The sequence below is a fragment of the Orbicella franksi genome, chromosome 10, assembly GCF_964199315.1.
Source record: "Orbicella franksi chromosome 10, jaOrbFran1.1, whole genome shotgun sequence".
Lineage (NCBI taxonomy): Eukaryota > Metazoa > Cnidaria > Anthozoa > Scleractinia > Merulinidae > Orbicella > Orbicella franksi.
Genome location: NC_138154.1, coordinates 30751705 through 30765421, shown reverse-complemented (window position 1 = coordinate 30765421; position 13717 = coordinate 30751705). Strand labels below are relative to the sequence as shown.

The 13717-nt window shown below is 40.7% G+C and overlaps 1 protein-coding gene and 1 non-coding gene across 2 annotated transcripts; one reads left to right on the top strand and one right to left on the bottom strand.

Annotated features, from left to right (window-relative positions):
• Positions 1-20: 20 nt before the first annotated feature.
• LOC145500153 (uncharacterized) lies at positions 21-12149 on the bottom strand. Its single transcript, XM_081479633.1, has 12 exons — positions 12074-12149; positions 11623-12004; positions 10739-10746; positions 9828-10499; positions 9068-9313; positions 7711-8124; positions 6992-7165; positions 5167-5488; positions 3227-3451; positions 2549-2804; positions 1298-1693; positions 21-1069 (listed from the first exon to the last, which is right to left on the bottom strand). The coding sequence occupies exons 1-12, from the start codon at positions 12147-12149 to the stop codon at positions 26-28; spliced, it is 4215 nt and encodes a 1404-aa protein (XP_081335759.1). The 3' UTR covers positions 21-25.
• On the top strand, positions 4534-4615 carry Trnas-gcu (transfer RNA serine (anticodon GCU)). Its single transcript has one exon. It is a non-coding gene; the product is annotated as a tRNA-Ser (tRNA).
• Positions 12150-13717: the final 1568 nt, after the last annotated feature.

Below are 13717 nucleotides of genomic sequence, written 5' to 3'. Positions count from 1 at the left end.
GGAACTCGACAACACGAGGGCGAAATCATTTCTTTTCCCAAGTAACATACTCGCCCTGCCTCAAGCTAATTCTGTTCTTTGGATACATGCTCTTCGAGACGGCCAATAACTTAAGTTTGAGTTTCCCGAATGTCACAGTCACCATGTATTTAACGCGCTCATTGAGATTCCTCGCTTGAACTGTTCCGCTTCCAAAAGGAGTGAAAAACGGAAGAGCATATGGGACTTTTAATTTCGGCTCAAACGTCAATTTCTGTTCGACCGCGCTATACAGCTGACCAGAGAGAGCCAGCGGTATATGCCACAGAACCATGTGGAAACCGTAATGCGACGTGCACCAGGGCTGACCGTCCACGCCATAACCTTGGCCAGCGGTCAAACCGTGAATATTCCAGAAGTCGTTTAGTTTTGTTCTGTAATGTTCTAAGGCTTTCTCAGCTTGTTTGAGTGCTTTTGCAGGATTCATTCCCAAATGAATGTTCATAGTTGTCCAATCTGCATCGCTTCCCATCCAAATCGAGTTGAACTTGCTCTCTTCTTCGAGAGAAAAACAATTTTTGTGATTAAGAGTTTCTTGAGTTACAGGTCGCATTGAAGTTATTTTGTTTGGTTGCTTCGATTTTCCAAGTGCATTACCCTTTTTTGCGGTAGTATTGTCTTTTCTGATCTTTATTTTCATTTCCACTTTCTTCACCAGATGTTTATCTGAAGATACTTGACGTGGAACTTTGTTACTTGTTTCAGTGTTGGTTTTTGGATTTTTCTTCACAGCTAACTTTGGAGAGTCTTTATTCTTGTTAACATGGGACTTCTTTTGTAGTCCGGAAACTTCGCTAAAGAAGCTGTCCAGATGCGCTACAGCCTCTTCTCTGGGTATTTTTCTTTTCTGTCTTGTTATTTTGTTCTTGCTAGTTGTGTTTGTTTTCTTTCTCAGTTTGTTTGCAGGAATACCCTGAGTGAGCACGCGCAATCCATAAGGCGTGTCATTCAATTCTCGTTCCTTTTGCAGATGTCTTTTCATCTTATCAGGATCAAGGAGACTTCCAAGACCCAAAGCATAGGCCCAAACCTAAATAAGGAAAAAAAAAAAGAAACTCTAGAAAATAACAACTTAACGTGTAGAGTATATCATAAACTTAAAGTAGAAGTAGTATAATTTAAACCGCTGTGTGATTGAGCTTTCCAAAGACATTTCAGGAACTAACAAAGTTCTCATGCAGCCATGACTACAAATATATAATATAAAGAAAATCGAGTAGAGCTCCCATAGATCCTATAAAGGCAGTGTGCTACTCACTTGTCCATACAAGGAGTCCGTCATTAGCCAATTAGGTGAGCCTTTCTCGTGATCCCACCAAGAGTGATAAAATCCGTCATTCTCATTCCATAAAGTTTTGTCCATTTTAGCCTTTCCGTACTTGAACGCTTGGCGAACCGTCTGAACTAATTCTGTTTCTCCTAGCGCCTCAGCAAGAACTTGTCCAGCTCGCAAACCCAGAAGATACATCACACTGTTATAGGTGGTGTGGTCGTAACCCTCGAGGTAAATGATGTCATAGGTGCAGGTTCGATGTAACGGAAGACCCGAGCCTTCTGTACTGATATGCATCAGCCAAATCAATGATTTGCGGGCCGCTGGCCAGAGGTCTCGCAGGAGTTTTTGGTTGCCAGTCCATAGGTAAAGATGATAAAACTGCAAAAAGTAAAATCATGTTTTTGAAGCATGGTGGTCTGGGTTTGAATCTCGTCCTCAGAGGTGCCTTAAGCCGGTGACTCCTTTGTGAGTGCATTTTCACTAATTCAAGGCTGGTGTCCCAGAAAGATCACTGGTTGATTTCTAATTATTACCTTTTGGCGAATGAAAGAATCTACAGGCTTTAACAGCTTTTAATATAGAGAATTTAAAACACAGTAAAATTCTGACCTAAACTTAACGTTAAGGAAGACTAAACTAAAAATGGTTCGTCGTAGGTCAGTTTTAAACTTCCTGGAGGTCTTTAAGTGCTGTTACTGAACTGCTTTAGGTAGAGATCAATCAGTGGATATTGCTCGCAAGGAAACAGCGTTGAATTAGGAGAAATATTAGTCCAAGAATCTAGCCAATCAAATCACGTATTTTCGGAGTCACCCTCATCGGCTAAGAGAGGCAGCCCTGGGGACGAGAATGATGTCAAATGTTGGTCTAGTTTTTTGTTTATTTTTTCCAATTTTTTGTAAGAAGTTTTCCTTTCTTATCGACTCCTCCCCTAAAAACCATCACATTTTAACCGCCTTTTCCTTAATAAAGGGTTAGGTCAGGCTAGTTTTGAAGATTTGCAACTGAGGTATTTATTGACGATGACAAACTTACATTCTGAACAAGGATAATGCACGAACGTTACGAATCACGTTTTCATACAAGACATACAAATTAAAAATATTATAAATCATGTTTATTACTCTGCAATATTATTTTATGCTGACCAACCCATACTTCACATTTTTACGGCTTTATGTAACACACCCGTCAGACCAGACCATCCTGGATTTAATTTCTATACCAAAATACCTGTGCTAGAAAGGCTGGCGTAACATCGGCCATAACTCTCCCTCCCGGGTTATCTAATCGGTTTGTCCGGTTATGGCATCCCCACTGCATTTGCAGAGTTTCTTGTATATATCCAGCTGGGTGCTGAAATCGAGCCCAGGCTCTCACGACGTTCTCTAGCAAATCTGGAAAGAACATGACGTAAGGCAGCTCTCGCTGGAAATCATTGTGAACTGAATCAACGTCATTACAGTCTAATGCCTCCCACTGTCGCCATCTGGATAAGAAAAAGTGAAAAATTTTCATCTTATCAGTTCTCGTTCGTTCTCATTGATTATATGCAGTAACCTAAATCCAGCGTAGTGTTTTGATTTGGCACGTGGGGCGGGGGGGGGGGGGGATGGGGTGCAGGCAAAGTCCATTCTGGTCGCAGAATCATGACTTCATAACTTAGCAAGGAGGGAAGGCTTGAACACTATGATGAGAAATATCATTTTCAAAAGACGAATGTGACAAATGCAGTTTAAATGTGTCATCCATAAGCAAGACCATCACCGTGTCTGTCAATCTCTCGGTCTCTTCGTCCAGTGTGTCTGTCCAGATGTGTGTCTGTGTCTGTGTGTCTGTCTACCCAGCTGTCTGTTTGTCTGTTGGTCGTGACGATCAGTAGATGGCTATATTCTTTGCGTGAGCTGTTACCTGCCGTCAGCCACTCGGAATCCACTTCTCCAAAAACTTAAACTGTTGATAAGGTGATCTTGAAGCCACTCAGGGAGTGAAGATTGAACAGCGTGATCCTGTGGGGGAGAAGAGACCGGCCTTGGTGGAGAAATGTTTGACTGCCAAGAAATAATGTCTTCCAAGTTTCCCAAAAGGTTGACTCGCATATGGTTGGCCACATCCTCACTGGAATTGAATAATTTGCTAAAACAGAACAAAGGAAAGGCTTGTTTTACAACACTAAATAACTAGCAAGCAACGTTTAATACAAGTTTTATACAATTTTAATTTACCAGAAAATTAAATACAATACAAGAAAACAGCTACTATCTCTGGTCTTTTCTGGAGACACATGTTGCCACTCGAGGGTAAGCGTACAGAGTAGACGGCTGATATTCAGGCTGCCTTTCTGACAGTACGAAGTTCCTGATAGAAGCATTCATTATTTTCGAAAAGACAATATAACCTGTGCATATTTTCTATCCTTAAAAACTCGAGTTTAAATTGGTTCAAGAGTCGGGAGTGATAATGAAACAGATCCAAGATTAGAGTTATTCGAGGTTAGAGAAGAAACGGAAAGCCTCCTTATCCCAATATCTGCAAAACAATTCCTTATTTGCACGATTTGACAAATAAATACAGTTCTAGCGAATTTGAAACCGTGTCTTTTGAGTCATTTTTCCCGTGCAAGAAAGCTTCAATTCATGGAACATCCCTAGTGACAAAAAATGTCGGAGATTTGCATTTGATTTTTAAGGTTCAAAGTCTTAAACGGTTTCCCACGCTTTGGAAGCACTGATCAACAATAAGTCTATCGAATGTATATTTTTTTAATTTTAAGAGCAATACCTGTCAATTTATTATTCAATTTTCATTGTAAATAGAATTTGAGCCGCGAAAATGGATTTAAAACAAATTTAAAGACACTTCTTTCGCTTACAATTGCCGCGAAGACGGCTCGAGAGAGAAATTATTTGTATTTGTCTTTAATTAATAATTTGACACGCCGCGAATTTTCTTCGATTCAAAGAAGAAACAAAGAAACCCCTTTGGATTTCATTCTTTATTAAATTTAAAGACGGGTCAGGTGATTAAAAACAAAAGATTTATATAGTAAATGGTTTGAACCCAGGAGTATCAGTAGTTCGTATAGTGTGATCATCCGGGTGAGGGTAGTTCTGAAAGTGTTACCAACAACAGTTCTTTTCAGAAGTACTCTCACCGGAATGGTCACACTATATGAAGTTAAGATTTATATATTTAAATTTTGCAGAGTTTATGTGAGTGACGAGGTGGCCGAGTGGTTAAGGCGTTGGACTGCTAATCCAATGTGCTCTGCACGCGTGGGTTCGAATCCCATCCTCGTCGACATATTTTTTTTTCTTTTTCTCGCTTAAAGTTTTTTTTCTCTCTATAGTTCTTTTTTAATTTTTTTTTATACAAAAGGCAATCATTTACCTTTTCTGGTATATTATTTTGGACTGTATTGGTTAAATATTGCTGCATTGCAACCTACCGGCCATTCTGATCTAACTTAAAATATTCGCTGAGCTTCGAAATTGACTTTCAACTAGAATTTGAACCCATTGCAACAGAACAGTCAAACAACATTTAAAATGTTCTTTACAATCCGAATTTATTAATTCTATGATTTTTAAGAAGAAACTGTTGTCCTTACATAGTCCACATAGAGAACCGCTGTAACCGAGCCTTTAATCGCTGGGCGAGCGGAGAATATTGAATATTGAATAACGTTTACTACTAGGCTCCTACGCAGAGAAACTGGAGGAAAATAAAGGGCCTTCATTGTAAGAAAGAGCCATTCGAAGGCTAGAGCAACCTACTATTTATAATTGTAACGCTAAAACCAGCTACTGAACCATTTTCAATTTCGATCAGTATCACGATACATTGCTCACCTGTAATACTGCCCAACTCGCTCTCCTGTGTGATCTCTGTTAGGATAATGCCAGGCTAAAATAAATGTCAATGTTTCACTTATTCCAGAAGGTAATTTTGCACCAACGGAAATCGTTCCATGAAAGCCTGTAGCTTCAATCCTTTTCCTCAACCTTCCACTTGATTCAAACGCTTCCCATACCGACCGGAAGTCATCGGTGACTGCAAATGTCGGCTTGTTTGTGTTGATTGACATCAAAGAGGTACTTCCGCTGTTAGGGAAGTTTCCAGGTCTTTTGCAAGTCAGCATTTCACCAGTTATTTTCCATCGTCCTTTCACCCCTACGCATTTTAAATGAGTTTAGTACTGTTTTGTTAACTTTTTCTTTCACGGAAGAAACTACTGTAAAAGTAGTCCGTGTTACGTATTGCGTTACGCAAGAATCACGCAAGTTAGTACTTCTGCCGTTAGAAAAGATTTACCCAGCACACCTGGGTTGTTCGACCTCCGTATAAGTCAATATCCAGTGGATAGCGTGGTTTGTTTTGTTAACACTTATCCACTGGATGGCGGTTTATCCGGTGGATAGCGTTATCTGGGCCCAGCACAGTCTGAGCGGCTTCTATTTGCGGGAGCGTTCGACCGAGAAAAACGGCTAAAATTATATTTGGCACAGTATGGGCATTCTTGATAGATTTAAATTGCGAACACACAGATCGTTCAGCAACATCCCTTAGAATGAAGGAAGACTCAAAATGGAGGTAAAAAAATATATTCCAGGAATGAGAGAGTTGCCAGCAAAAGAACACGAAAGACGATCGGGGAGTAATTCTATTTCTGACGATTGATGGGGTCAGCAGGACGGAGAGGCTAGCGGGGTGTCACGGGACGTTTAGGGACTACATTTATTTACGCTTTTGGCGGGAGATTTAGGTCATTCTAGAAAGTTGGTCAGTCTTCGTGTTCGTCCACTTTTAAGCCTTTGTTTTAACAGCGTGTACATCCACCAATAATTGTGATAATTTTGATAATTGTGATAATGTTGATTTCATACCCTTTCTCGGGGTCTCGTGCTGCTGCGTTAGATGAGGAATACGTTTCGTCTCTGGCGCAGCACAGGTTCTAATTGTTCGAACCAATAGTTGTAAGATTATCTTATAAGACGGATTACATCAGATGACTGACTGACGCATCCTCAATAAACTATTCAAGTCGAATGTCTCGTGTTAGTGCAGTCAGAATTTCAAACAGATTTTAGAAGCAGAAATTGTTGTTTGATCTGTTGGCCATAAACATTTTTCTACATTCTGCAAAACGCTCTACTCAGCAAACAAACCAAAAGGTAAGCAAACAAGTAACCATCTAAAGCAAGCAAACCCAGGGGGTACTCCCTCATATTGGCTATATAGGTATGTGCTGCCCCAAAGGGTATGGTTTTTCAGCCGTTTTGGTCAGTCGTAAATAGGGTAAGATTTTTGGGAAGCGGGCCGCACACCCCAACCCAATTTTGCTGGGAGTACCCCCCCCCCCCCCGCGATAGAAACAGACCAACAATAGTCCTAGTCTGCGAGCGGGCTCACGTTGGAGCACAAGCGCGCGCGGCGTAGCCGCGAGACGAGAAAGGTGCCTCTTCCCTAGACTCCTTCCCGCCGGATTGCTTTGCTCTTCGTCGCTCGCGCGTGACTCAAAGGTGAGCCTGCTCGCAGGCTACAATTTTTAAATCTCAGGCCGCCTTAACAGTGAAATGTCAGTCATCTTCCGCCCTCAGTCTAATTAGGCTGAAGGCGGGAGATGACTGACATTTCAGGCTATGGCGGCCTTGTTTAGAGTGTTTCCAGGCTTACCGGAAATAACATCAGGCCGGTAAGCGTGAAGCGGCATAGAGTCCTTTAAGGAACAATTGTTCTTTTCGTAGCTCCATGCCATACAGCGATCGTCTTCATTACACATGGCTGCACACTGTGCGGACGACTCCACGTCAACTATGGTCTCTATATTGTCACCATCCCTTGATGTGTCTGGGGATCAAAAAGGAAAAAGAAACAAAATAAATACACATTGCAAAACAAGAGGACTGAACAAGCAGACAACTCCCTGCTCATGCCAAGTTTCCTTTTCTCTCAATCGATCTCAATAGAACTGTGAGATTTCACCCGGAGATTACTGATGACAAAGTCAATCGACCAATCACAGACACAGATTTCTGTAGTGCTAAGTCATCAGAATGGAATTTTTGCTTATCCATGGTCAGGCTATCGATTTGGACTCGCAAAGGTGCTGCCCTAGGCTAAGTTCTGCGCATGACAGCTAAAATAGTAATAACGGCAGCCCTCGAATAAACGCCGCACCTCTGAACAACAACGCTGCGCTTATTGAAAACACGCTAACCGTATTGCTGGTGGGATTTGTCTCAGCGGCGGAGCAGCCAACAGCAGCGACCGAGCTCCCGGGAGAATGGGGAGTAGCGAAGTAAATACTCGCGAGCGCGAAATCTGGTAGCTAAGCAACCTAAATGAAAATTAAAACTATAACAGTAATACCGTAACTTGTGTTATGACGTTACCTGGTTGTTCACCAAGAGGAATATTTAACAAGAAAGACAAGTTCACTTCTTTCTCAGTAGGATTTTTAACACTCAGCGTGAAAGTTACCCCAGGAACAAAAGACAAATCAGTTTTTCTTGCACGGAGAGTTCCATACGCAAATAAATCCATTTCTACACCAAAAAATCTCTCGTCTCTAACACTGAGTCTTGACACTGGAAAAGAACCAGAGTAGGACAATCCTTTCACACCGGGGTATCCAGGGGGAGGGTGTGTTCGTAGCAAGGCGACTTTTGTTCCCAACGAGGAGCGAACTCGTACTCCAAGTAGCGCTTTATCCAATGCACCTGGCCCGAGTTTGACCGAGCCACCGGGAGACTGGTTCTCAAGGGTCCACTCGTGGAATGATCCGTCAGCCCTTAGCTCTAGTGATCCTAGAAATGAAAAGCAGAAAATTTCAGCACGCCTCTACCAAGTCTTAAGACTTCTAATTCTCGTTTTTTTTTTTCATGCCACTAACATGGGAGTAAGAAAAGGATACTGAAGGGTAATACACAGGTAACGTCCACGCGACCTCTTACTTAAGGCTCGTGTCTATACCAAGAAAATACAAGTGACTAGTGGGATATTCCATGGTATACCAACGAGAACGTGTTGTATAATTATTTTATACCATGCCATAGAAAATACAGTGGCCAACACAATCAGTGATATACGCGCAAGGCGCGATGGGAAAGTTGGGTGCAATACCGCAGAGTATACGACGGCTTTGCTAATTTCTGATTGGCTGTATTTTCTATGGGATGGTATAAATACGAGCACCACACGAACATAGCTGGGAAATATATGGGTACATACAAACACATACGTGCAATACACAGGAATAACACTGACAACAGATAGACGTCATATTAATAATAATACTAATAATAATGATAATAATAACAATTAATAATAATAATAATAATGATAATAATAGTAATAACAATATTTATCCAGGGAGCCCACTCGCCTTGGCGGTTTTCAGTGGGCCCCTTCAAATCATAATAAAATTAAAAACAAGAAAAGAGATAAAAAAATTGATATTACAATATAAAACAGATTATCCATAATGGTTCATGTGTTACCCGTATGAATGCGTACGTATTGCTTTCAAGAGGGGTAAACAAACGTAAAGCGAGTTAAACCCTTATACAGGCATTATCCAAGTTCTTCAATGCTTCCAATGATATTTAAGAATTACACCTTGGTCTCTCAATTCCATGCTACTGGACTTCGCTTTGTCCGAAACAATTCAACGCTATTATTCCAATTCCACCGAAGGGAAAGAACTTGTTAGTCTACTCCATAGTTGCGGGAGTCTCATAGCAGCATTACCTGTGCCCATTCCTCCAAGCGGTACTGCAGATCTCATGCCGAGAGGTGGAGGAGTCCCACTGGAAGACTGGTAAAGATATTTAACAGGTGTATATCGTGGTGTAACCCAGCCATGGACAGTCTTAGTGAAATTTTCCGGTTCAACATACAGAGCGCACTGCTGCAGAAAGTTAAACTTCATGTCTGAGTTGATGTTGGAAGGTCCATTCAGAAACCGGACTGAATCAAGAAGGTCGCCTATGTTACCTAAAACGGAACAACATAAGTATGAGGAAATAATGACTATTTTGTTTGTTTCCAGAAATGGGAAAAGTAGGTCAAAAAATTGAATCATTTCTAAATGGCCTAAGTATTGGCATTATGCTCAACTTTTGACATATGGATTGCCTTTACTACGCCTTTCAGTAACATGCGGACTCTAAAATTCAAAGCTCAACCGACAAATGCGTTTCTCGCTACCGTCGATCAAATGTTTGGCGGCTTCTCCCAGCTTCCAACTACTGCCGACCACTGTTTCGTTGTCTGAACTTTGCTCAACGATTTGATTACCGCGCACTAGGCAGTAGTCGGAAGCTCGGAGGAGCCGCTGAACATTTGATTGACGGTAGTGAAAAACGCATTTGTCGGTTGAGATTTTAATCTTAGAGTCCACACGTTATTGAAAGGCGCAGTAATACAATAAGTGATTTTAACTTTGCTCCTTATGACTCCCTGTTTAGAGCAATAATTCAAGCTTCTTACCACGCGACGCATTTGTTACCTTCATTTGGATTAGGCACCACTGTTTTCTTGCTATTTTTCCTTTGAACGTGATCTTTAGCTTGTTTGATATCCCACCTGTCACTTCGGAGCTTCTTGGAAGGATTATCTATGTACGCTATGACATTATCAACTGTTTTGCTGTCAACGTTCTTAGATTGACAATCTTGCATGCTATAACACTGCACAGTATAACATCGGCCAGTCATGATAAGGGCGATATCACACAGCTGGTCCTGACAACAGAGCTTTGCGCAGTGTGTAATGTCATTTGATTTTCCACGTAGTGTAAAGTTCCCTGCGTCCATTCCTGAATTCAAAGTGGCATTCTTTGCTATCTCTATGATTCCGCACTTTTTATCATCCTTGTGCAAGTATTTACTTTTCTTTACATTTTTAACTTGGGTTTCACTTTTGACTCTTGTTTTGACAGAACGGCGGTTCGGTGCGCCTTTCTTTCTCCTGCTAGTTGAAAGTTCATCTCTTCGCTTTGCAGAAAACTTCTTTTTAACATGAAAAGCGTGTTGTGTCTCATTCATAGTCTTTTGGCTGTTTGAGTTAATCTTGATTTCTCGGAAACCACTTAACTGAGTTTCATTTAACCAGACAGCGTGCTCGTTGGAATAAGGTTGCTTGGTTTTCGACGTGTCTTTAATCTTCGGTGAACTTTTTCCTGTGAATTAGATTAAACATACCCAAGAGACGATAGATCATGTCTCTTGACATACCATATTACTTTCATTATCAATTATTTTCAATTATTATCATACATTAATAACTGACTATTATAGGTTAAGAAGAGTCAATCTATACTGAGCACCTTACTTCTGAAGTTAACATTGCGAAAACACTTACAGCGTGGCGCTTTTTCTCGACATGTTCAGTTGAGGAATTATATTTTCTGGCCTGCACTTTCAGCGCTGATGAGAAATGCAATGGTGGAAACAATAGTCTTCGTTTTCTCAGCCAAACGAAATAGTAGCCGTTTCGATTTAGCGTCTCTGGTGACCAGATTATTGATTGGCCATGTTTGTTAAATCAAAAAAAAAAAAAAAAAAAAAAATCTGCTTTATGTAGAAAAAACAAAGAGATCATGAGGCAAGAGATCCCTCCCCCACCCGGTGGGGTACTCCCCAAAGATTTTGGTGGGGTTTGCGGCCCAACCTTGAAGCCCTTACCCAATTTCAGGCCAAAAAATGTGATTTTCCATAGTCTATTTCAGACCTGCATGAGTGAAAAATTGATACACCATATCTCTAAAATTACCTCACGACTCTGATATGACTATATGACCGAAGTTAACCAGAAATGGAGCCATTTGCATAAACATTTCAGAAGGGCGACAAATTTGACAACGTTGATGCAGAAAAAAAATAGTTCCATGTAAACAAAATGCCCAATGCTAAGCCAACGTGTAAAACATACCCTAATTCAGATCAAAATGGTGAGAATTTATACCTTTTTCAGGGCAAAACATCTCAAAACCATACCCTTTGGTGCTGCACATGCCTGTATAGCCCATATAAGGGAGTCTCTACTTTCCCCCACCCCCGGGAAAAATAAAAACAAAGCAAGGAAGCATCCTGCATTCTACTTACGGTACTGGTACCCGTTCTTATGGGTCAAACACTTCTTTTACCAATATTTCGTTTCATTCAAACTTTGTTCCCCTTCATGTTTGTGGGAATATTATTAAAGTACTCTGCTGTTAATATGAAACCTGAAATGTGTTTTCAACATAAGAGCTTACACAAATATTACATAGAGCATACTTAGCGTGGTCAGATTAAGGAAGCAGTTTCCATAACCGACTGATCAGAAGTTGCCGTAACTTACTTTTAAACGCATTGTTTAACAACACAGCCTGAAATGACCTTTGTCCTTGCACTGCTGTTTGAAAGCGACAAACGTCTTCCGTTGAACAAAACACGCTGTAACAGGAGTGGCCATCGAACAGCACTACATCACAGTTTTCTGTGTCACAGCAGTGTAGAACACAACTTGAAAGGTTCTTATGATGCCCAAGCCAGTGACTTGCCATTGTCATATTGTGAGAAGAGGAAATAACGGTATTATCAAACGTAGCCACCGGGAGACACTCTCTTGGATCACGCCACGAATGCGAACTTCCATTTAAGCCTTTGAGATGAAAACAAGCAAAATAATAATGGTAGATTTCTCATTCGAAACTAAGAATTGGAGCACTTAATCTGTTAATAGTTCGTCTATTGTGATCTTTTGACCTACCTGTGCAGAAAAGTACTTGGATAACAAAGAAAGTTATAAAAGTAGCACGACGTCCTCTGAAGAGTTCATAACACATTTCTTCGATACAACTTTGAAGTTTGGCACAGACGAGACAGTGGAACCAGTCAGCAGTTTACTTACTAGGCCGTGAAAAGAGCAAGTATATTTGATATCGAACAAAAAGCGTATCCAGAATGTCTTATACAGACAGGTGCTTTTGTACTGCATGACCAGTCAACCAAAGATCTGACAATCGGGCAGCCACGACAATTTTGTGCAACATTTATTTTACGACTAAATCGAGAGTTTCAGTTCAAACGAAACTCGGCTTGGAACCAACAGAACAAACAAAATTTAAAAGGTGACAAACGACACACGAACGGATATGAACTGTTTAAGGGTGTTATGGCCACTGCGAAAGAAAATTGTTGTCTCTGCATCTGTCAAAAAAATATAAATAAAGATTGCCTGTTACAGGGTCGTAAAGTTGTTCCAATAATTCTCTGTAAGGAATCATCGACAATGCAGTTTTACAAGCTGTTTAGGTCGTAGACGATGCGAAGATAAAGAAATCTTTGATTGTAGCTAGAACTGGCCTGCTTAGATATTGTTGTTCTATAACGGCTGGATGGAGTTGACATCTCACATAATACATAGAAAAACACCCGCACTTGCCACTGAGACTATAAGGAAATGTTATATCTTCACACAGGCCACATATTCTCAGTTTTGAGTTTGATTTTTATACCTAATCGCAACTTTTTGTTACAGTTCGACGACATGTCAGCCGAGTTTGGTTGCGCCAAACAGCCTGCATGTCGCCAAAGCGTGCCACAAACGGTACGATTAGGCATCAGTAACCGTAACCATACTCTGCCAAAATCCAGGAGGTATTTTTCCAGTTACAGTAATCTACACGAAGCACAAATTGTGTAGACCAGCTTATGTTTATGCTTGTGTCTTCTTCAACGCTTTTGTCAAGTTTCTCATCACTCATTGTCTGTTTAGAGTTTCGTTTTCAGTGTTTTGAAAACACAAATTAAGCAAGGAATCTGCTTGGAAACTCCAGCTCCTTTTAGAAACAAAATTCAGGAATGCCGGAAAAAATCACGCAGTTGACGAGCTCTGCTATAGTTAAGTTTTGGGGGGAGGTTTTGACACCTTTTAACCTCGAAAACAAACGCTCAATATTTAATAGCGAACTTAATATTCTTTTGTGAAAACTTCCTTTCAATTTGGCTCGTGGAAAAACTACTATTAAATGTAAAAATAACATCAACTCGGAAAAAAATCCGAGTTCCAGATGGGATTTGAGCTCACGACCCTCCGTGATCTAGCCGGACGCTCTAACCTTATAATAATCACTTTGAAGGGTAGAAACATTACTCTACTGAAAGTAACCAGAGAGTACCGACACTTCTAGCTACTTTACGCTACAGAGACACAGGAGAGGTTAAAAGCTTGCAGTAGTGGGTCAATGGGGTTGTGAAGACTTGCAGGGAACAAAAAGTATTACTCGCAAAATATTTCAACATTTTTTCTCAAAGATCATGGCTTAAGATTGAAAATTGTCAAGGATGTTTGCACGTGTTACAATCCAAACCCTTTCCCTTGTGACCTCGTGATGTGACTAATACCTTTTTA

What these genes read in the sequence shown, in the direction of transcription:
- LOC145500153 (XM_081479633.1), bottom strand. Translation starts at nt 12,149, where the DNA reads ATGTGTTATGAACTCTTCAGAGGACGTCGTGCTACTTTTATAACTTTC. An exon ending in GCTTGGAGGAATGGGCACAG is followed by an intron (nt 8,125 to 9,067) that starts GTAATGCTGCTA and finishes TTTCATTTCTAG; the next exon opens with GATCACTAGAGCTAAGGGCT. An exon ending in TTCCGAGTGGCTGACGGCAG is followed by an intron (nt 2,805 to 3,226) that starts GTAACAGCTCAC and finishes TTTCTTATCCAG; the next exon opens with ATGGCGACAGTGGGAGGCAT.